The sequence below is a fragment of the Schistocerca cancellata genome, chromosome 3, assembly GCF_023864275.1.
Source record: "Schistocerca cancellata isolate TAMUIC-IGC-003103 chromosome 3, iqSchCanc2.1, whole genome shotgun sequence".
Classification (NCBI taxonomy): Eukaryota; Metazoa; Arthropoda; class Insecta; order Orthoptera; family Acrididae; genus Schistocerca; species Schistocerca cancellata.
The window spans coordinates 1,586,308-1,608,547 of NC_064628.1; the positions used below are offsets into that span (position 1 = coordinate 1,586,308).

Genomic DNA, 22,240 nt, shown 5'->3' on the forward strand with positions numbered 1-22,240 from the left:
AACCGAGGCAGCCGAAGGAAGTGGTTATCTGGCCTATTTTGCACTATCGGCAAACACGAAAACGTGAATTTTTATTACGTGTGGCTCTGCACACAGTGCCCGGTTTATGACTCCACTGTGTAGACACGTTCCTTTAGACAGTCGCCCCAGCCCAGGCCTTCTGCTGGCGCCACGGCAGGTATCATGGCATTGTTCTGCTGGAGACCTTTCTCGATGAGGGGCTGCTCTGTCTGCCCTGTACGGCTGTGGGCCTGTCCGGCAAGATTTACCAAGGGATGGGCTCGCCGCCAATTGCTTTCAACTCCCAGCAAGCTGTTTGTACGAGCTACGAATCATAAAAATACCTCACGTGTTTAGCGCCCTACCAGGCTCCATCAACATCTGCTCAGGCCATTAGTTTTCTGGAGTCACACTCGAGGTCCATCAAGTTGTAACAAAATCTTTAATAATTTTCCGTATGCGAAACTGTAACTTGTCCTCTCTCAAGTTCTTTCAAGTCAGCGTGTATACGGGGGGACTTCAAAACATAAGTTACACATTATTATCGCAGACCAAGTAGCTTTTATTGAATGGTGCACTACACTTCGAAGTGATTCACGTAAATAACAGTATTCTTCAACATAGCCACCAAATCTCATCAAACAACAGTGGAAACTTTTTGCCAGTCATTCAGTTCCTCTGCGATAGAGATCTGCTCCTTGGTCAGGTAGTCATTCAGGATGCACTGTACGAACGTTCTCAGAGTTTAAAAATCTGTCCCCCCACCTCCGCTCCCCCATGGAAGTCCTTTCAGCTTGCTGAAGAAATGGAAATTGTATGGTGCCGCTGAAAATTTGACCAATGCCGGACAGACATGGCTGATGCTGACTAGGATGTCTGAACTTGCCAGTCAGCGGCACCGATGTGTGTGCGGCCTTGGTCAAATTTTTAGCGACATTTCTCTGCGCGCGGACGCGACATTGCTTGTGGCCCATATACCCCAGAATTTTGTGATGAATCTTGTGACGGTACAAACCCCCGTTTCTAGATGAATGTTTCTAGTATGCAAGGATTGCTTTGTGGAGAGCGAGCGCGCGACACGGTCGGTGGGATGGCCCCCGCCTCCGGCCGGCCACGTGGCCCGCAGCTTGGGGCATTGTTTGGTTTTTCGCGCATAACGCGGACACTATGTAACTTACGGAGGAGAGCGATGCGGCAGTGGATTGCGGTCAGCAACAGGCACCTCCTGAAAGATCGACCTTTATTTGAAGTCACGTGACGCAAAAGTTATAGTAAATTGAAAACTGTTTAATATCACGAATACTGAAAAAATTAATAAAAGTAGTAAATAACAACTTACAGAGATGAGCGAGCGCTCAGTAAAACATCTCGTCATAGCGGATCGAGTGCCGTAGGCACATGTTAAGATTCGTAAATAATTAGGCCCGTAAAGAGCAATAAACAAAGTTTGAGGCGAAATTGTTTATAAAATTCAATAGAAAATTCATAACGTAAAGAACGCCACTATATAATATTTTGGGTGGCATCACACATATTTTAAACTAGTTAAGTTATACACTTAACTTGCAATAGTTTTCATTGTTTGCAACTTATTATTAACATTTATCGCCCATAATTAATTAATTATTATAGACATCAAGATTTTGAGTAGCGCAGTGTGTACATCGCTATAGATTACGTCTAAAATCGGTGCTATATGCAGTTCTATGTTAAAACTTTGCAGCACAGATGTCAACAAACAAAATTGCGCCAAGTGGCGAAATTTTGCAAAAACTAAAACTTGATTTATGGGCGATAGAATAATCCTAGAAATTAATGTAACATAGTAAATGAGATGTACTTTTTAACGCGGTGCCGATGGTGTACTTATTTCTGTCGAGGGATGTATGTATCAAAATTTGTAACCTTAACTGGTGAGATTGGTACTTGCACAACCAGGGGGGGGGGGGTGCACATACGAGCCTATATAAGCGAGTGGCCATCTTGGCCAGGGGTCAGTCGTTGCTCAGTCGTTTTGGAGGGTTGGTGGCGAGCGAGCCGCAGTTGAGCGTGGCCCATGCTATCGTTTGAGAATTCTATTTCGCGTCGATTTCTTTCGACAAAGAGTATTGTTTGATAGTGCAAGTGTGCAAGCATTTATTTGATGAACTGGAAGCGCTACGATTATTTGTGTGAGTACGATTTACGAGGTATACATCGTCATAAGAGAACATGTGGCGATCTGTGATTTCGCGCCAAAAATGTTAGAACAATGAGCACAATGGGACTTGTGGTTCTGTTCGAATTGATTGAGTAATTTTCATTTATAGCAGCCTACATTTTTACTACTGGGGGCTCGGAGTCAAATTATTATTAAAGTGAAACTGTAAACCGTCTCACCAGTGCTAATTTCATTGTGTGAAAGAAAAGGACAATGCCAATAAATAGTAACTGAACTGTGTCTTGAAAAACTGATTTTGCTATAATAATCGCCTAATTTTTGTTCCCTAGCATAAACTGTACTCATGTCTGAGTGAATAATTAATTCATAAACTATAACAGTGTACCAGTGCACCAAGTATGGAAAGCATCCCCTGAGCATCGCTGAGCGCTAAGTCTGCCGCTGGCGCGCTGCCAAGATGACGTATGCCGGCCTTATCGGCCGGGGTCAAAGGTCAAGCGCTCAGAGAGCTGACGTAACATGCTGTTCTCGCTCTATGCCGACAAGTTCTAGATGTACCCCTGTCCAATTCTCAGCTACGCTACAAATCACTTTATTTATGAAAATACAAAGTACAATCACCAACAAATGTTACATATTCACAGGTACCTTTGCCTTTTATCCAAATAAATACAGTTTCATTAGATGATAACTTACGTCTACTACGTGTATATAAAGTAAAGGGTGAGGGTGACATATAGGTAGCTTTCGAGGCCGGATACATTTGGCACACCTGAACCACCACGTACAATAGCGACGGTTAACCATCCGTTGCCATGTGTGAAGGAATCATTGATGTCAATGCTGAAGTTTAGTCTGCACCCACAGAAGACAACTGGTCCATCGAGTAAAGAGTGTGCAGCAACAGATTTTATAGTATTCTTCTTCTTGTCTGCAGCAGATGTTGTCATTTCAACGTCTTCAATTGTTTTATATATTGTATATCTTGAGCGCCGACGATATCTTCTGTAATAAGGCATCTTGGCAGCGTTCAATGTATCCGGCCTCGAAAGCTTTGTCGACCGTGATGTCATCGCATACAGAACCTATCATGTCACTGAAAATGCTAATAAAGACTTCGGCAAATCTACCTATATGTCACCCTCACCCTTTACTTTATATACACGTAGTAGACGTAAGTTATCATCTAATGAAACTGTATTTATTTGGATAAAAGGCAAAGGTACCTGTGAATATGTAACATTTGTTGATGATTGTACTTTGTATTTTCATAAATAAAGTGATTTGTAGCGTAGCTGAGAATTGGACAAGGGTACATCTAGAACTTGTCGGCATAGAACGAGAACAGCATGTTACGTCAGCTCTCTGAGCGCTTGACCCTTGACCCCGGCCGATAAGGCCGGCATACGTCATCTTGGCAGCGCGCCAGCGGCAGACTTAGCGCTCACAATTTGCGATAACGTTTTTAACCAATATTTGTATATGCACACTCGTGAGAACTCTGCAACCGCCCTTTCTCATTTACCGCCCTGTCGCAATCTGTATGCAGTTTAGGCGTTTTGCGCATGAGATTCGTGCTGCTCCAAGTAGTTGGAACTCTGGAGTCACTTCACTTCAGTCGCACGCACAACTGTGTCTGCAGGAAACACGGAACATAACACTCTCTTCTGACTGTGTGCCAGTCTTGTTTTCTGAAGTCCCTATGTGCTGTCCTTACAGCTTCAAGCGCCGGAACTGCCACAATCTCGTGGTGGGTGGTGGCAGTAATGTTCTGGCTCGTCACTGCAGATTCAACTCGTGATGGGATGTTTCTCTGCTTCTTGTTCTTCTTCGTCTTTTGTCAATAAGTAATAGCATTACGCTGAGGTGACAAAAGTCACGATATAGCAATATGCACGTATAGAGATGGGAGTAGTATCGCTTACACAAGGTATAAAAAGTCAGTACATTGGAGGAGCTATCATTTGTACTCTGGTGATTCATGTAAAGGTTTCCAAAGTGATTAAGGCAATGGGAATTAACAGACTTTGAACGCGGAATAGTGGTTGGAGCTAGACCCAGGGTAAATCGTTTGAGAATTGAATATACAGAGAACCACAGCGCCAAAAGTATTCCGAGAACACAAAATTTCAGGCACTACCTCTCACCAAGGACAACGCAGTGGCCGACGGCCTTCATTTAACGACCGAGAGCAGTGGTGTTTCCGTAGAGTTGTCAGTGCTAACAGACGTGCACCACTGTGTGAAATAATCGCAGAAATCAATGTGGGACGTACGACGAGCGCAACCGTCGAGACAGTGCGGTGAAATTTGGCGTTAGTGGATCAAGACAGCAGACGACTGACGCGAGTGCCTTTGTTAGCATCACGACATCGCCTTCAGCGTCTCTCATGGGGTGGTCACATTATCGGTTGGACCGTAGGCGACTGGGAAACCTTGGCCTGGTGAGATGAGTGCTGATCTCAGGTGGTAAATGGTAATGTTAGGGTCGAGTGTGAGCAGACCCAACGAAGCCACGCACCCAATTTGTCAACAGTGCACTTTCCAAGATGGTGGTGGCTTCATATTTTTATGAGTTGTGTTTACATGGAATGGACTGTGTCCTCTGATCCAACTGAACCGGTCATTGACTGGAAATGGTTTTGTTCGGCTTCTTGGAGACTATTTGCAGCCTTTCACGTATTTCACGTTCCGGAACAACGATGGAATTCTTATGGATGACAATACGCCATGTTACTGGACGACAGTTGTTCTCGATTGGTTTGAAGAACATTCCAGACAATTCGGACGAGTTCTCCACCCAGATCGCCGGACATGAACCCCATGGAACTTTTATGGGACATAATCGTGAGGTCAGTTTGTGCACAAAATCCTGCACCGACAACACTTTCGCAGTTATGGATATATATATATATAGTGCCAGCATGGCTCAGTATTTCTACTGTTGATTTCCAACGACTTTTTGAGTAAATACCACGCCGAGTTGCTGCGCTCCACTGGGGAAAAGCATGTCTGACATGATATTAGGAGCTATCCCACGACACTTGTCACCTCAGTGTAAAAGCACTCCGTCTTCAGGCCACAAGTGGCCCATCGGGACCATCCGACCGCCGTATCATCCTCAGCTGAGGATGCGGAGAGGAGGGGCGTGTGTTCAGCACACCGCTCTCCCGGTCGTTATGATGGTTTTCTTTGACCGGAGCCGCTACTATTCGGTCGAGTAGCTCCTCAATTGGCATCACGAGGCTGAGTGCACCCCGAAAAATGGCAACAGCGAATGGCGGCGCGGACGGTCACCCATCCAAGTGCCGGCCACGTCCGACAGCGCTTAACTTCGGTGATCTGACGGGAACCGGTGTTTCCACTGCGGCAAGGCCGTTGCCCACCTCAGTGTAAGTGGGGCGCAATTAGGGAAAGCCACTGATATACCTGACTCAACAAAGTGCATACTGTTATGACACTACACCTGGGAACGAGCATCTTGGAAACAGTGTAGCAGGTCAGCTGTTCACATGCTGCTGTTGTATCTACGGAAAATGGATGAATGACTGTAGAACCAGGAGTACGTGACAAGGTTTCGAATTTCCATATCTTGTCACAGAACACGGATGTTGCAATCTTGCCCATAAAGCAGAATGGAATGTGGGAGATTTGTCCATAAAGCAGAATGGGCAGCGATCTGTGGCAGATCTGAAGACAGAGCGTAATGGTGGTGCAGGCACGAGGTTTTGGAGGATACCATGTAGCGTACATTGCTGAACATGGATTCTCTGTAGCAGGTGACCTCTATGTGTTCCCAAGCTACTCCACCAACATCCTCAACATACCGTTCCATGTATGCAGGCTGGTGGAGGTAGTACTATGCTACAGTGGACACTGATATGGGTTTTCGTGGGACCTGTGGCACTGTCGAAGGTATCGTGACAGATGTGGATTGCATGTTTAGTGCTGTGGACCACCTATATCCCTTCACGCTTATTGTGTTCCCGGACGGCAATGACATCTTCCACCAGGATAACTGTCCATGTTACAAGGCCAATATCATACTGCAGTGGTTTCACGAGCATGATTGTGAATTCATTTTGGTATCTTCGCCACAAAATTAACATCAGTTCAGTGGAAAATTTTTAGTATACAATTGGGCAAATTCATGCCATGCAGAATTGCTTATGTATGCGTTCGAAAGGGTGATCATGATAATATTCAACAGCTGGTCTTAACGCTTTGGCCCACCAGTCCAACTACAACTGTAAGCTTCATTCTGTGTTCTGCATATTTTCTTTGAAATGAAATGAAATGTGCGTGTAACACTGTTGGCCGGAAATCCCATCCTGAGAAGTTCGGCCGCCAGAGTTCATGTACTTTTTTGTGTTTGACGCAACTTCCGCGACTTGTGCATCACTGATGATGAAATAATTATGAGGACAATCCACGCGCACCCAGTCCCTAGTGGAGAAAATCCCCGACCCGGCCAGGAATCGTCCCAGGGCCCCATGGTCGAGAGTCAGCATCGCGAAGCAGAAGACCGTGAGCTGCTGACCGTAATTGTCGAGGAGGGGTAGGGAGTAAATGGAACAGACTAACAAAGATAAATTTTTATATTATCTCATAAATAAAAACAAAAAAAACTTCACAAGTGCAAATTCATTTCATATTCAATGACAAAAAATGATGACTTGTAATTCATATATACACTCCTGGAAATTGAAATAAGAACACCGTGAATTCATTGTCCCAGGAAGGGGAAACTTTATTGACACATTCCTGGGGTCAGATACATCACATGATCACACTGACAGAACCACAGGCACATAGACACAGGCAACAGAGCATGCACAATGTCGGCACTAGTACAGTGTATATCCACCTTTCGCAGCAATGCAGGCTGCTATTCTCCCATGGAGACGATCGTAGAGATGCTGGATGTAGTCCTGTGGAACGGCTTGCCATGCCATTTCCACCTGGCGCCTCAGTTGGACCAGCGTTCGTGCTGGACGTGCAGACCGCGTGAGACGACGCTTCATCCAGTCCCAAACATGCTCAATGGGGGACAGATCCGGAGATCTTGCTGGCCAGGGTAGTTGACTTACACCTTCTAGAGCACGTTGGGTGGCACGGGATACATGCGGACGTGCATTGTCCTGTTGGAACAGCAAGTTCCCTTGCCGGTCTAGGAATGGTAGAACGATGGGTTCGATGACGGTTTGGATGTACCGTGCACTATTCAGTGTCCCCTCGACGATCACCAGTGGTGTACGGCCAGTGTAGGAGATCGCTCCCCACACCATGATGCCGGATGTTGGTCCTGTGTGCCTCGGTCGTATGCAGTCCTGATTGTGGCGCTCACCTGCACGGCGCCAAACACGCATACGACCATCATTGGCACCAAGGCAGAAGCGACTCTCATCGCTGAAGACGACACGTCTCCATTCGTCCCTCCATTCACGCCTGTCGCGACACCACTGGAGGCGGGCTGCACGACGTTGGGGCGTGAGCGGAAGACGGCCTAACGGTGTGCGGGACCGTAGCCCAGCTTCATGGAGACGGTTGCGAATGGTCCTCGCCGATACCCCAGGAGCAACAGTGTCCCTAATTTGCTGGGAAGTGGCGGTGCGGTCCCCTACGGCACTGCGTAGGATCCTACGGTCTTGGCGTGCATCCGTGCGTCGCTGCGGTCCGGTCCCAGGTCGACGGGCACGTGCACCTTCCGCCGACCACTGGCGACAACATCGATGTACTGTGGAGACCTCACGCCCCACGTGTTGAGCAATTCGGCGGTACGTCCACCCGGCCTCCCGCATGCCCACTATACGCCCTCGCTCAAAGTCCGTCAACTGCACATACGGTTCACGTCCACGCTGTCGCGGCATGCTACCAGTGTTAAAGACTGCGATGGAGCTCCGTATGCCACGGCAAACTGGCTGACACTGACGGCGGCGGTGCACAAATGCTGCGCAGCTAGCGCCATTCGACGGCCAACACCGCGGTTCCTGGTGTGTCCGCTGTGCCGTGCGTGTGATCATTGCTTGTACAGCCCTCTCGCAGTGTCCGGAGCAAGTATGGTGGGTCTGACACACCGGTGTCAATGTGTTCTTTTTTCCATTTCCAGGAGTGTACTTATAATTTACACACGTTGTTGTACTCGAAGTCCGACACTGCAGTCTTTGTACGATTATCCGGTTTCTTTCCTTATCCGCTTCCCAGTCTCTTTCTTTCCTTTGCCAAAGCGACCATCACAGTAGCACGTGGTGTTTCCTTTGTTGTTCTGGAAGACGACCAAAATTTCTATCCAGGCTAGAGGGTGCTGTTGGTTCCAATGATCGAATGTCTGCTCCCGCAACTAACAACTCCATACTAACTTCCTTTTACAAATTACACTAGAGGTGTCTTCTGGTTGGCGACATCTGCTGCGACAAAATAAAAGCATTCACAGTAGACGTTAGGCAAACGGGAAAGAAAAGTTTTTTCGCCACTTGATTGTGTTTCTCGCGACTGGGTAGTAGCTGTGAAGCTGGTTGACACACGCTACACCGGCCTTGTCCATGATGTTTGCCTCCAGTGTTTTTGTACTTTTCCAAAAATAAAAAGAAGGGAAAAGACAGGACCTTTAGCTTCCTTGCTCTGAAGGTCGTTGGAAGACCTTCCTGTTTTTCATTTCTTCATGAGAGTTTACATGCACACTTATAACTCTGCTGCATCTAGAAGGCAAGATATGAACAGCTACAGCCATCATACAGCCGAAAGTCGTGGAGCACATGGGAAAGCACATTCCAGCAAATGGAAAAGCTGCGCGCCGGCCGCTGTGGCCGAGCGGTTCTAGGCGCTACAGTCCGGAACCGCGCGACTGCTACGGTCGCAGGTTCGAATGCTGCCTCGGGCATGGATGTGTGTGATGTCCTTCAGTTAGTTAGGTTTAATTAGTTCTAAGTTCTAGGCGACTGATGACCTCGGACGTTAAGTCACACAGTGCTCAGAGCCATTTTGAACCTGCACATGATGATGGGACTTTATCAGCTAGCTGGACTGCCCAGCACCTCGACACGCAGGTTGAGCTGGCTCTTGCTGACGACAGGTACGGCCGCCGCCCCCAGCAGCTGCTGTGCCTGTCAGCCCACGTGGTCAGCAGGCTGGTGGTCGTCCTCGCTCCACACGTGCTGCCCCTCTTCATCCTGGCAGCATCCCTCGTGTCAGCTGCGGCTGGGCCCATGGTAGAATCGGTCTTGTCTGTCGGTGAGTGTTAAAAAAACTGACGTAGCTGTTACAGTAATCTCGGCAGTATCAGAAAATCTTTAGAAACGTTACGGCAGTTTGCTCATTCCAGAACCTGGGAAAAGCATTTCAAATGCCTGAGAAGAAATGTAACACTCTCAAGGACTATGTTTAGCGGCACCGTGGTATAATATGTGCGTACTAACGGCTTGTAGTATTAATGAGTCATTTGTCACGGTCTTCGTCGACAAGATAGGGCTCAAGAGGCCTATATGTGCCTCCGCAGCCTTGGCTCTGTAGGCAGTAACTGTGCTGAGTTTCGAGGTGAGTAGTGTTTGCAACATTCTTCATATGGCACAACCACGCCCCACTCACGAGAACGTACTCCACTTGAACGGCTTCAGCCTATTGAATGGGGTGCCATTGTGGGGATGTGGGGAGCTGGATGCATGTCTTGGCGGACTGCTGCACATGTTAGGCACAATATACCGATGGGCTGTCGCTGCTTTCAACAGTGGTCTCTGCAACATTCCCACACCTGTATACCGGGTTTTGTACATTTGTACAGAGCAGACACGCGTCAAGATCGACGCATTTTGCGAGCAGCGGCGGACCCCGGAACATCATGCAGTGCCGAAATTGTGGCACACGTTGCACCTGCTGTATCATGAGGCCTCATTAGCAGCCGTCTGCTTGCAGCAGGATTAAGTTCACACGTGTCTCTGGCCACTCTTGTGTCCTGGAAGAGTTGACTGCCGAAATGACTGGCACTCTGTTGTCTTCAGTGATGAGAATGGGTTCTGTCTGCGTGTGAGTGATGAAGTGTGCCGTAGACCCAGTGAGCTGCCTAATCCAGAGTGCATTCTCCCACATCACGCAGGTCCCATCCCAGGCTTCATGGTGTGGGGCACGTGAGTTACAACTCGCCATCACACTTGGTGTTTCTGAAGGGTGAAGTAACCAGCGCCCGCAACATCGGGCAGGCTATTATCCTTGGGCTACTGCCATTTCTACGACAGAAAGCTGATGTCCCCTTCCAACAGGACAATGCACGGCCAGATGCGGTGGCTGTGGCGCAACACGCTTCTAGTGGTGTAAAACAACTTTTCTGGCTAGCAAAATCACCAGATGTATCGCCAGTTGATCTTGTAAGGAACGTGTTGTAACTTAATCATTCTCCAGGATCTACAAGAACTATTGCCGAACTACAACAGAAGGCGCAAAATGCCTGCAGCAATCTATCGCTGGATGCTATTCGGCACCCTTATGATCGTTTGCATGCGAGAATACACGCTTGCATTGCCGCCAGAGGGGATACACTATGTATTGATGGAAATGTATATGCACCGTTTACTGTGTTATGTGTGTTTCATTTGGTCTGAATTTGTTATCATATCATATTGTCATACACTCCTACAATGGTCAACTACCCGTCACTTCACTTGTCAATTAAATGATGTTGATAGTGATGCATTTCTTCTGGCAGCATATATTGGAAAATACTATATGAAAGAGCCTTCTACAAAGTTGTCGAGCCAGAAACTCATAAAAAATTTTAAAATATATTTGAAATTTTTCTACACACTTTTATACTTAGCAGATAATGTACTGTAACATCTATTCAAACAGCAACAAATGGCGTTGAATTGCTTTAGAGATTTCCATAACAGGTTTAAGAAGCATTTCTATCTTAGGTATAACTGCTTCAAAAAGCAGCTGTTTCTGGGCCTCACGCCTATAAAATACCCAAAAATAGTTTTTCATCACCTAAATCTGTGTTAACATGCATGGATTTAGTTTCTACAAAATCAATGAATAAAAGAATAAAAACCTAAGAAGGAAACATAAAATACTTATTTCATCCCTGTCACGCATAAATTATTAACAAGTGAGAAAAATTTTTTTAAATGAGGTTTATATAGTAAACAAAACTGTCTACTACCACAAAATATGAAGTTTTACTCAAAGTTGCTATTTACAAACAAAATACAGAGATGTCCACTGGAGTGAAGACTATGCACGTGAGAACTCTTGAGTCCTCATCTGTCAATTATTTCTTTTTTTCTTGGAAACTGAATGCAATTTGGGCACAGAGGTTCCTTACATGCAATATAAACATACTTAGTTTTCCTTTTGCACATTTCATAAGGACATCCGTTTGCATTTTTTATGTCCAAACGTTTCGGCCAATGATTCTGTTGCTGAAATCTCACTTCAGCTGCCGCTTTACAAACTGGTCCCTTTTTCTGGGATCTTGGTGTAGAAACAGGTCTTTCTCTCCTTCCTGGTGACTGTCCGTGTTTTCCCAGGTTTATGAAGGATCGTGGCACTGACGCCTTGAAATAAAGGTGACAGATGTCATTTCTTGCCTGTCTATATTCATGTTTTCCGTGTATGTGTGAAAAATATCATCCTGAAAATTCTTTATAAAGCACATTCGACGGTTAATCGTACATTACCCTCATATTCTGGCATATTGAAACTCATTGTATTAGCGAGTAAAGTTGTTCACATTTGTATTTGACGATATCTGACTCGGGCTTTCCAGGCCTTTCCCTCGTCCTTGAAACCTGTGTCTGCAGATCAAAGCTTCCAGATGGAAAGCAGTTTCGGTGCCTTACCCGACTGCAGGCATCTTTTCGTGAAACCATTATGTGTGCGGTCGTTTAGTTCTAGATAATTATAAATACAGTACTTGTTGCGACAACATATATTAGCAAATACCCAAATAACATTGGAAATTCAGTAAAAGTCCATGCAAATACACTTGTCTTTTCATCACAAAAAAAATGGCTCTGAGCACTATGGGACTTAACATCGACGGTCATCAGTCCCCTAGAACTTAGAACTACTTAAACCTAACTAACCTAAGGACAGAACACAACACCCAGCCATCACGAGGCAGAGAAAATCCCTGACCCCGCCGGGAATCGAACCCGGGGACCCGGGCGTGGGAAGCGAGAACGCTACCGCACGACCACGAGATGCGGGCCTTTTCATCACATTACCTTTCAAATGTAATATGTACGAAATAGTATGACTGCTGTTTTGAAAAACATAAATTAAAAAAGTAAGCGGCGTTCGGTCCAGTGATTAACCGATGACGGAGCTCGAACACTAATCACATGAGCACAATTATATCATGGTCAGAGTCGCAACGCACTGCTACATCACTGTCGGGTAAAACATCTCTCGCCGTTTTCTCGAAATTGCCCAAGTAGTACGCCTTACTATTTACACATTATGCTGTCCTAATGGACTACTAAAAGTGTACAAAGTTTGAAGTAAATCCACGATACGAACGTCTTGGCCTCTCCTTGTAACTTTAAATACTGATTACGTCTAATATGAAAGCCAATCATGTAAATGTACAGTATGAACCTGTTGACTTCGCAGTATATCACAGATGTGACCAGTCCTATATGTCAAGAAATAAACCAAAATTCATGAAAACTGATGGCAACTGGCTGCAAACACAGTAACAGTTTCAATGTGAATAACATTTGTACTGCCAACGGCGATGAACAAATGCCCTTGGCTTAGTAAGCGCTTCTCGTTTACGGCTTTAGGCTTTCTTTAAAAGTTAGTTATTGTGAAACCACTCATACTGCTATTGTGTCTATCCCGCAAGTGAACTACTGAATCGTCTCCGAAACATCTTTAAAGTGACGTCTGTGTTATTTGATACCTAAGATTGAAAGAATTTGACGATGCTTCCTCGTGTTTCAGGTTTGGAGCTGACTGATGTCAAGCACCGCACTGCAGTCAACCGCTACGAGTGCTTTAGTGAGGCCGTTGGAATGATGCTTGCTGGTCTCGTGTCATGGGCAGTGCCCAATTGGAACTACTTCGTCTCGATTGCTACCCTCTGTTGTTTTGCGTTATTCTTCTTCTTCAGGTAAGACACGCAAAATAAAAGATGCATGGTGATGCGTAAAGATACAATAAATATTAACATATTATATTCTGAACGGAATGAAGAACGGACGACGAAAATACACAGCTTTTCTTTAGTCGGCGACTCTTGTCTACGGGCAGAAGTACGCCAGGAGATTATTTTTGCGAGTCAAGCGTGTAGAAAGCAGTGATGTGAAGCACTTACCGCGATACACAGCGTATCCGACTGTGTCGTATTATTGTAGAATAGAGTGTCCGTTGGTGCGTGTGTGTAATGGGACATTGCTCGCAATTAATAAAACTTTTCTCTGTATAATCTGCAGGGGCCAAAGATGTGTTGGCGTTGGGTATTCCCAAACAGCTGCCACGTACGTCATCAGCCATATAATGAGAGTTACATACATGTACTAGCCAGGCTCCTGTTCAGTGTACTTTGTCAGATGAGCATTGGGTAGTTTTAGAAAAGACTGACTTAAGCTCTGGTTTCAGTTTGCCCACAGTACAACTAAAAACCCGAGGCAGCTAATTCTCACAGAAAAATGTTTGTGTAATGTGATGTCTCTACACTGCTTGTGCTTGTAAATGTGTGTGTGTCTGTGTGTGTGTGTGTGTGTGTGTGTGTGTGTGTGTGTGAGGGGTGGGGAAGTGGGGCACTGCTTGTAAATACACTACTGGCCATTAAAACTTGCTACACCACGAAGATGACTTGCTACAAACGCGAAATTTAACCGACAGGAAGAAGACACTGTGTTATGCAAATGATTAGCTTTTCAGAGCATTCACACAAGGTTGGCGCCAGTGGCGACACCTACAACATTCTGACATGAGGGAAGTTTCCAACCGATTTCTCATACACAAACAGCAGTTGACCGGCGTTGCCTGGTGAAACGTTGTTGTGATGCCTCGTGTAATGAGGAGAAATGCGTACCATCACGATTCCGACTTTGATAAACGTCGGGTTGTAGCGTATCGCGTTTGCGGTTTATCGTATCGCGACATCGCTGCTCACGTTGGTCGCGATCCAATGACTGTTAGCAGAATATGGAATCGGTGGGTTCAGGAGGGTAATACGGAACGCCGTGCTGGATCCCAACGGCCTCGTATCACTAGCAGTCGAGATGACAGGCATCTTATGGGCATGGCTGTAACGGATCGTGCAGCCACGCCTCGATCCCTGAGTCAACAGATGGGGACGTTCGCAAGACAACAACCATCTGCACGATCAGCTCGGAGACCATGGATACGGCTACCCTTGACGCTGCATCACAGACAGGAGCGCCTGCGATGGTGTACTCAACGACGTACCTGGGTGCACGAATGGCAAAACGTCACTTTTTCAGATGAATCCAGGTTCTGTTTACAGCATCATGATGGTCCCATCCATGTTTGGGGACATCGCGGTGAACGCACATTGGAAGCGTGTATTCGTCATCGCCATACTGGCGTATCACTCGACGCGATGGTATGCGGTGCCATTGGTTACACGTCTCGGTAACCTCTTATTCGCACTGACGGCACCTTGAACAGTGGACGTTACATTTCAGATGTGTTATGGTTCAAAAATTGGTTCAAATGGCTCTGAGCACTATGGGACTTAACATCTGTGGTCATCAGTCCCCTAGAACTTAGAACTGCTTAAACCTAACTAACCTAAGGACATCACACACATCCATGCCCGAGGCAGGATTCGAACCGCCGACCGTAGCAGTCGCGCGGTTCCGGACTGCGCGCCTAGAACCGCTAGACCACCGCGGCCGGCAGATGTGTTACGACCTGTGGCTCTACCCTTCATTCGATCCCTGCGAAACCCTACATTTCAGCAGGATAATGCACGACCGCATGTTGCAGGTCCTGTACGGGCCTTTCTGAATACCGAAAAAGTTCGACTGCTGCCCTGGCCAGCACGTTCTCCAGATCTCTCTCCAATTGAAAAAGTCTGGTCAATGGTGGCCCAGCAACTGGCTCGCCACAATACGCCAGTCCCTACTCTTGATGAACTGTGGTATCGTGTTGAAGCTGCATGGGCAGCTGTATCTGCACCCGCCACCCAAGCTCTGTTTGTCAATGCCCAGGCGTATCAAGGCCGTTATTACGGCCAGAGGTAGTTGTTCTGGGTCTGGTTTCTCAGGATCTATGCACCCAAATTGCGTGAAAATGTAATCACATGTCAGTTCTAGTGTAATATATTTGTCCAATGAATACCAGTTTGTCATCTGCATTTCTTCTTGGTGAAGCAATTTTAATGGCCAGTAGTGTAGAATTAACTTCCACTTACTAAACTCACCATTTCTCCAACCAAGAGCCGACAGTTTTCAATGCTGTCTGTAGGCTGAGACAGTGTTTGATGATTCCCAGTATTGTGCCAGGATAGCTGTGTGCCGCGCGGGTTAGCCGCACGGTCTTGGGCGCCTTGCCATGGTTCACGCGGCTTACCACCACCACCATCAGCTATGTCATTGGGGTGGATGTCTACCATCACGGGGCTATGGAGGCTTCGCTCGTAGGATTCCAGCACGCTTCCCTGAGGTGTTCCCGCCTATTTATCATATAGTGCTGACTGTTCGCCCCTATTCTCTTGAAGCTTTTGTCAGTGACGCATGAGTGAGTGACATGTATGTACCCGTGTGGAATTATAGTGCCGTTCAGTTTTTACTCAACAGCACTGCTGAAAGAGTCCAATAGGGTGATGATTCTGTAATTTTGTGGGAGGGAGTTGTCTTTCCCTGCCTTCCTGAACATCAGGAGCTTGGCCACATTCCAACTTACAAGGAAATTGTGGTGTTTGAGGATAGCAGTCTTCATGTCTGTAAAATATTCTAATGTTGTGTGAATAAGCTGGGTTATGAATGCCATCTGGACCAGTTTCTTTCCTAGGATGGGATACTTGATAGTTACCATGATACGCCTGGTTTTGGGTGACCCTATGCTGGCGAACTGCGAACATCGTGTTTCTCGCAGATATATTTGGTTACGTAGACATATACACAGTATGTATAATATCTATTTGTAAGCGGGTGCTTTCCGAGAATATTTGTTATTAGAATTTAGATAGCTTCTCAGTTTGTGCGGAAAAGGTAAGAAGAAAAGAATAGTTTCGCAGTTTGTGCGAAAAAGGTTAGAAGAAAGCCTCAGAGTAGTGGTTTCTTTTCGATACTAAAGCGTAGACCAGTGATGTGCTTTATAATCAATCCCAGAGATGTTGTTCAACGTAAATTGATAATTTGTAGTCTCTGATTTAGTGTGCACTGATATACGACGATTCCCTTCTCTAAATAAAATTTACAATATTTGAATCTTCGTCAAGTATTTTATGTTTGAGGTTTTCCTGTAGTATGCAGTTGACTAGTCCTAGCTTATGCTCTTTGGTTTTATGTATCTCATAATTTATAAAAACGCCTTTATTTAACTTCTTTCGGTTTTTTTCCTCAAAGATAAAAACTAGAAATTTGCAGAAATATTTTATTCGTATCATTTAACTTCTTCACGTTTCCAAGATAAAATATTATTTTTCAGATTTTCAGTATCATAAACTCAGGCACAACGTATAGCTTTTGTGTTCCATGTTGGTTCATACGACAAATAAGCTTACACAACGAAATGCAAATGGGAAGTGAACACTGTAAAAGTTTGATTCATACATTTTTTCATGTCTTTCTTTTTACAACTACGATAATAATGGTCGAAAATAATATCTTCCAGCGATCGCTGGTTTTCGAGAAAGGTGTCACTCCAGTCCCAGTTTTCAGCATGGAACATAAAATACTAACATTTTATAATTATTTCGCAAAATTGCAACGGTTTAAAACCCTTTAATTATATTGTAAAAGAAATATTTACCGTATAGACAGCAGTGTGATCGAAACACAGTCACATTACATAGTCCATTTGATTTCAAGTATAGTTTGTGTGATGTCAACGTGGCGTGCCTAGGCAACAAGTGTAGTAGTTGTGTCTGATGGGTGAAAACTGCCCTGGAAGAATGTTCCGCCGGGTTCAAGAAGACTGGGATTCTATCTCCACTTACTGGTTCACCGTCCCGCCAGATTAAACACACTTCGGCAGGTGGCGTCCAACCCAGTGAGTGTCTGACCCCATTGTTCCACACGTCAATTCACACTGGGGCGTTTAGCGATAAGGTTTCCAGCAGCAATGGCACGCGCCGCTATATCGAGTACTCTATTTTTTATTGGCCTTGACAGGTGCAGACACTGATCTCTCCAGTTCCGTCAGCTCTATTCCACTGTCTTGGGTGGCCGTTTCTCGAGCGGTTCTGTCAATCTGTCGATCGGTACGACAGACGAAACATCTGATTATCTTAAACTGTCTGCGAGGTTCCGATAGCGTATGAATCACTAACTACTGCGTTGCGTGTGTTCTTCTGATTGCTGAACATGATCGCTTCGAACCTCTTATGAAATATCACATTGGCATTCTGAAACAGGACCTATGTTTCCCTGCTAGAACGTTGTCCATCGATCCGTGTGAAGAGCGTTTTGACGAGTGTTTTGCTTGACAGCCACCCTTTACTAAGCTCAGTCACAAGCAGCTGTGTGATGAGAGAAGCTACTCTAATGACGACCTTCTTCATTCTGAGACGAGGAAAAACGTCTTCAACAAGGGATCCATATCTGTAAAGTGATGAAGAACCCAACATAGAGATTATCTGATTTGCTACAGCTGCATGTCAAGTTCGATCACATTTTCAGAATAAACGAGTGGTAATTCCTGTAGGTCATCGTCTTCTTTGAACATAATCAGTATCATTCAGCATATCCTGATATACTTCAGAGTGATTCATATGTGCCAGGAATGATCTTGAAATAACTTCCACCCATTCCAGCATAACTCCCCAAGGGATGTGGTCGGTATGTCTCAGAGAGACTCGAATTTATCGTTGGCTGGTGAAAGGCATTATGGATATACGTTAACACAAGGATTACAGAACATGTCACCAACGCTACTACTCATAGGTATGTCTAATTTAGCTATCTTCAATTCCTACAGTACAATACAACTTGAGAGTCCTGTCTTTCATACTGTGTGCTAAACCTCAACGAAATTCTAATTGATGAGTAAGTAATAAACTAGAAATGAACACGAAAAAAAAACAACATCACTAATTTCAACTTAAAAAGGAAATATAACACTTTAAAACGACATGTACACATAGATTACGCTACGAGCATAAAATCTTTTGGATTGGCCGTAAGCTGGAGTGGTCAATTCACTCGAAGATACTAGCAAACAGAATACAGACACGGTGATAAGCAGTAAACCCAAGTTCGAGTCCTGGAAGATTTTCATTTGTCGCCACATATTCATTAAATAGCATTGAGAGTATTGAGGAAAATTTTAGAAACTATCACGCCAACAGCTCTGTCCATCACAATAGGACAAGAGCCACAATGAACCTTCAAAATTTTCAGATGACAGTTGTAAAGCATTTGTTAAATAATTCATACCATGCCATAATGAATTATTTAGACAACATAGTGCAACCACTTGTAAAAATGTAACATGAATTTATAATACAACACCTACTTCACTCTACAATATACTTTCTATAATGCACACTCTCACTGGAGAATGTGACATGATAGGTCTGTCTTATAATAGTAATAATCTTTCATCCTCCTCGTAGTGAGAGGACAGCTGAATGGTTTTAACAACGGAGTATCCAGTCGACTGCTTTTTGTTGAATGGTTTTTTTTTCAGTCAAGTGAAACAGCCAAATTAAACTAGTCTCTGTGGCCGTGTCAGCTATATCAGTACTTTCACTCTCTCTCCATGTCTGAGTTATTTAACTTCATGTGAGACAATCGATTAACACAAATGTCAAACGACTACATCAGCCATATTAACGTTTTTACTCAGTCTCTAGGTTTAAGAGATTTCATGTGCATACTTTATCAGTATTTTCAGTGATTCATGAGTCATCACTAGTCTTGCCAAATATTTTAGAGACAAATATCGCACCTTATTTCAAGAATAGGCAATAAAAAGTATATGTCTAAAAATGAGGTATTTTCAAAATCTATGTCTTTATTTACTTACATACCTAATTTTCGTTTTTATTGCATTAACCATGGATATTTTGGTTGGTTTTAAACGGTTAACGACTGGTGATACATTATACATTTGTTCTGAAACAAATTAACAATAACTTTTTTATTTAAATTTATTGAAACTCTCTCTCTCTCTCTCTCTCTCTCTCTCTCTCTCTCTCTCTCCCTCTCTCTGTTTCCGCTGGTTTGCACCAATCACCAATCACCCTTTTTCGGTAAACGCTAAGGTGATGTGAACATAAAGCATATAAGAAACAATTTTGTAAATTGTTTGTTACGTAACCACTTGTTTTCGAAACATATATAGACTCTCGTCTGAGGCTTTTTTTGCGAGAAATATTTTTTAAAATTTCTTCGAATTTTTTAATTAATATAGATTCACTATGTGAATTATCTGTGCAGATACTTTAAATGGTATTGAGTTTGTCTTGAGGATCATTTTCTACCCAGTCATATGGTTTATTCCATCCCCATGCCACTGAGCATTTCGGAATTCTGATCCAAACACAAATCTCACTATTAAGAAAACGCCTCTTGGTAAACATTGATGAAGAGCCAAACTAATAGTTACTTAATGGTACCCAATAAAAAGCAAATACTGGAACGGCAATAACGTTGACGACAGACGATAATAGAGTGCAGTCAACAATAAAGGTTTAACAATGGCAAAACGATAGAATGTTCGCATTCAAACTGGAATGCATCGTTTTCCAACAACCGACTGAATTGATTCCTTTTATTCAATTGTTCCTGTCAGTAATTCATGAGCTCAACGTAAATTTTGTTACTGACGAATGTCTACAGAGTTTTTCAGAGTTACAAAGATTGTTGTCAGTTGAATGAGAGTATATATACACAGGGTGGTCCATTGATATATATATATATATATAGAGAGAGAGAGAGAGAGAGAGAGAGAGAGAGAGAGAGAGAGAGAGAGAGAGTGGTCCACTGATCGTGACCAGGCCAAATATCTCACAAAATAAGCGTCAAACGAAAAAACTACAAAGAACGAAACTTGTCTAGCTTGAAGAGGGAAACCACATGGTGCTATGGTTGGCCCTCTAGATGGCGCTGCCGTAGGTAAAACGCATATGAACTGCGTTTTTTAAAATAGGAACAACCAATTGTTGTTGTTGTTGTGGTCTTCAGTCCTGAGACTGGTTTGATGCAGCTCTCCATGCTACTCTATCCTGTGCAAGCTTCTTCATCTCCCAGTACCTACTGCAACCTACATCTTTCTGAATCTGCTTAGTGTATTCATCTCTTGGTCTCCCCCTACGATTTTTACCCTCCACGCTGCCCTCCAATACTAAATTGGTGATCCCTTGATGCCTCAGAACATGTCCTACCAACCGATCCCTTCTTCTGGTCAAGTTGTGCCACAAACTTCTCTTCTCCCCAATCCTATTCAATACTTCCTCATTAGTTATGTGATCTACCCATCTAAACTACCAATTATTTATTACATATTCGTGTAGCACGCAAAGAAATAGGAATGTGTCAGTTGGACCACTTTTTTAGCTTTGTGATAGTCACAAACATATGGCTCACAATTTAGACGAACAGTTGGTATCAGGTAGGTTTTTTAAGTTAAAATACACGTAGGTACGTTTGAACATTTTATTTCGGTTGTTCCAACGTGGTACATGTACCTTTGTGAACTTATCATTTCTGAGAACGCATGCTGTTGGAGCGTGATTACCTGTAAAAGCCACATTAATGCAATAAATGCTCAAAATAATGTCCGTCAACCTCAATGCATTTGGCAATACGTGTAACGACATTCCTCTCAACAGCGAGTAGTTCGCCTTCCGTAAAGTTCGCACATGCATTGACAATGCGCTGACGCATGTTGTCAGGCGTTGTCGGTGGTTCACGATGGCAAATATCCTTCAACTTTCCTCACAGAAAAACGTCAGATTCGGTGAACGTGCGGGCCGTGGTATGGTGCTTCGACGACCAATCCACCTGTCATGAAATGTGCTATTCAATACCGCTTCAACCGCACGCGAGCTATGTGCCGGACATCCATCATGTTGGATGTACATCGCCATTCTGTCATGCAGTGAAACATCTTGTAGTAACATTGGTAGACCATTACGTAGGAAATCAGCATACATTGCACCATTTAGATTGTCATCCATAAAATGGGGGCCAATTATCCTTCCTCCCATAATGCCGCACCATACATTAACCCGCCAAGGTCGCTGTCATCGTTGATTTTCTGTTGCCCAATAGTGCATATTACGATTTACGTTACCGCTGTTGGTGAATGACGCTTCGTTGCTAAATAGAAGGCGTGCAAAAAATCTGTCATCGTCCCGTAATTTCTCTTGTGCCCAGTGGCAGAACTGTACACGACGTTCAAAGTCGTCGCCATGGAATTCCTGGTGAAATCGATGTTGATGTAGCATTGTCAACACCGACGTGTTTAAGATTCCCGATTCTCGCGCAATTTATCTGCTACTGATGTGCAGATTAGCTGTGACAGCAGCTAAAACACCTACTTGGGCATCATCATTTGTTGCAGGTCGTGGTTGACGTTTCACATGTGCCTGAACGCTTCCAGCTTCCTTAAATAACGTAACTATTCGGCGAACGGTCCGGACACTTGGATGATGTCGTCCAGGATACCGAGCAACATACATAGCTCACGCCCGTTGGGCATTTTGATCACAATAGCCATACATCAACACGATATCGACCTTTTCCGCAATTGGTAAACGGTCCATTGTAACACGGGTAATGTATCACGAAGCAAATACCGTCCGCACTGGCGGAATGTTACGTGATACCGCATACTGATACGTTTGCGACTATTACAGCGCCATCTATCACAAAGCGAAAAAAGTGGTCCAACTAAAACATTCATATTTCTATACGTACTACACGAATATGTAATAAAAATG

At 44.4% G+C, this 22,240-nt stretch overlaps 1 protein-coding gene and 1 pseudogene across 1 annotated transcript in view; one reads left to right on the plus strand and one right to left on the minus strand.

Annotated features, from left to right (window-relative positions):
* Positions 1-22,240, plus strand: part of LOC126175250 (solute carrier family 22 member 7-like) — a 163,762-nt gene that overhangs the window by 41,573 nt on the left and 99,949 nt on the right. Inside the window, exons 3-4 of the mRNA XM_049921891.1 lie at positions 9,233-9,390; positions 13,099-13,267. Of these exons, the coding sequence (XP_049777848.1) occupies positions 9,233-9,390; positions 13,099-13,267 (327 nt within the window). The remainder of the gene's footprint in view (positions 1-9,232; positions 9,391-13,098; positions 13,268-22,240) is intronic.
* LOC126177493 (5S ribosomal RNA) lies at positions 5,426-5,543 on the minus strand (annotated as a pseudogene).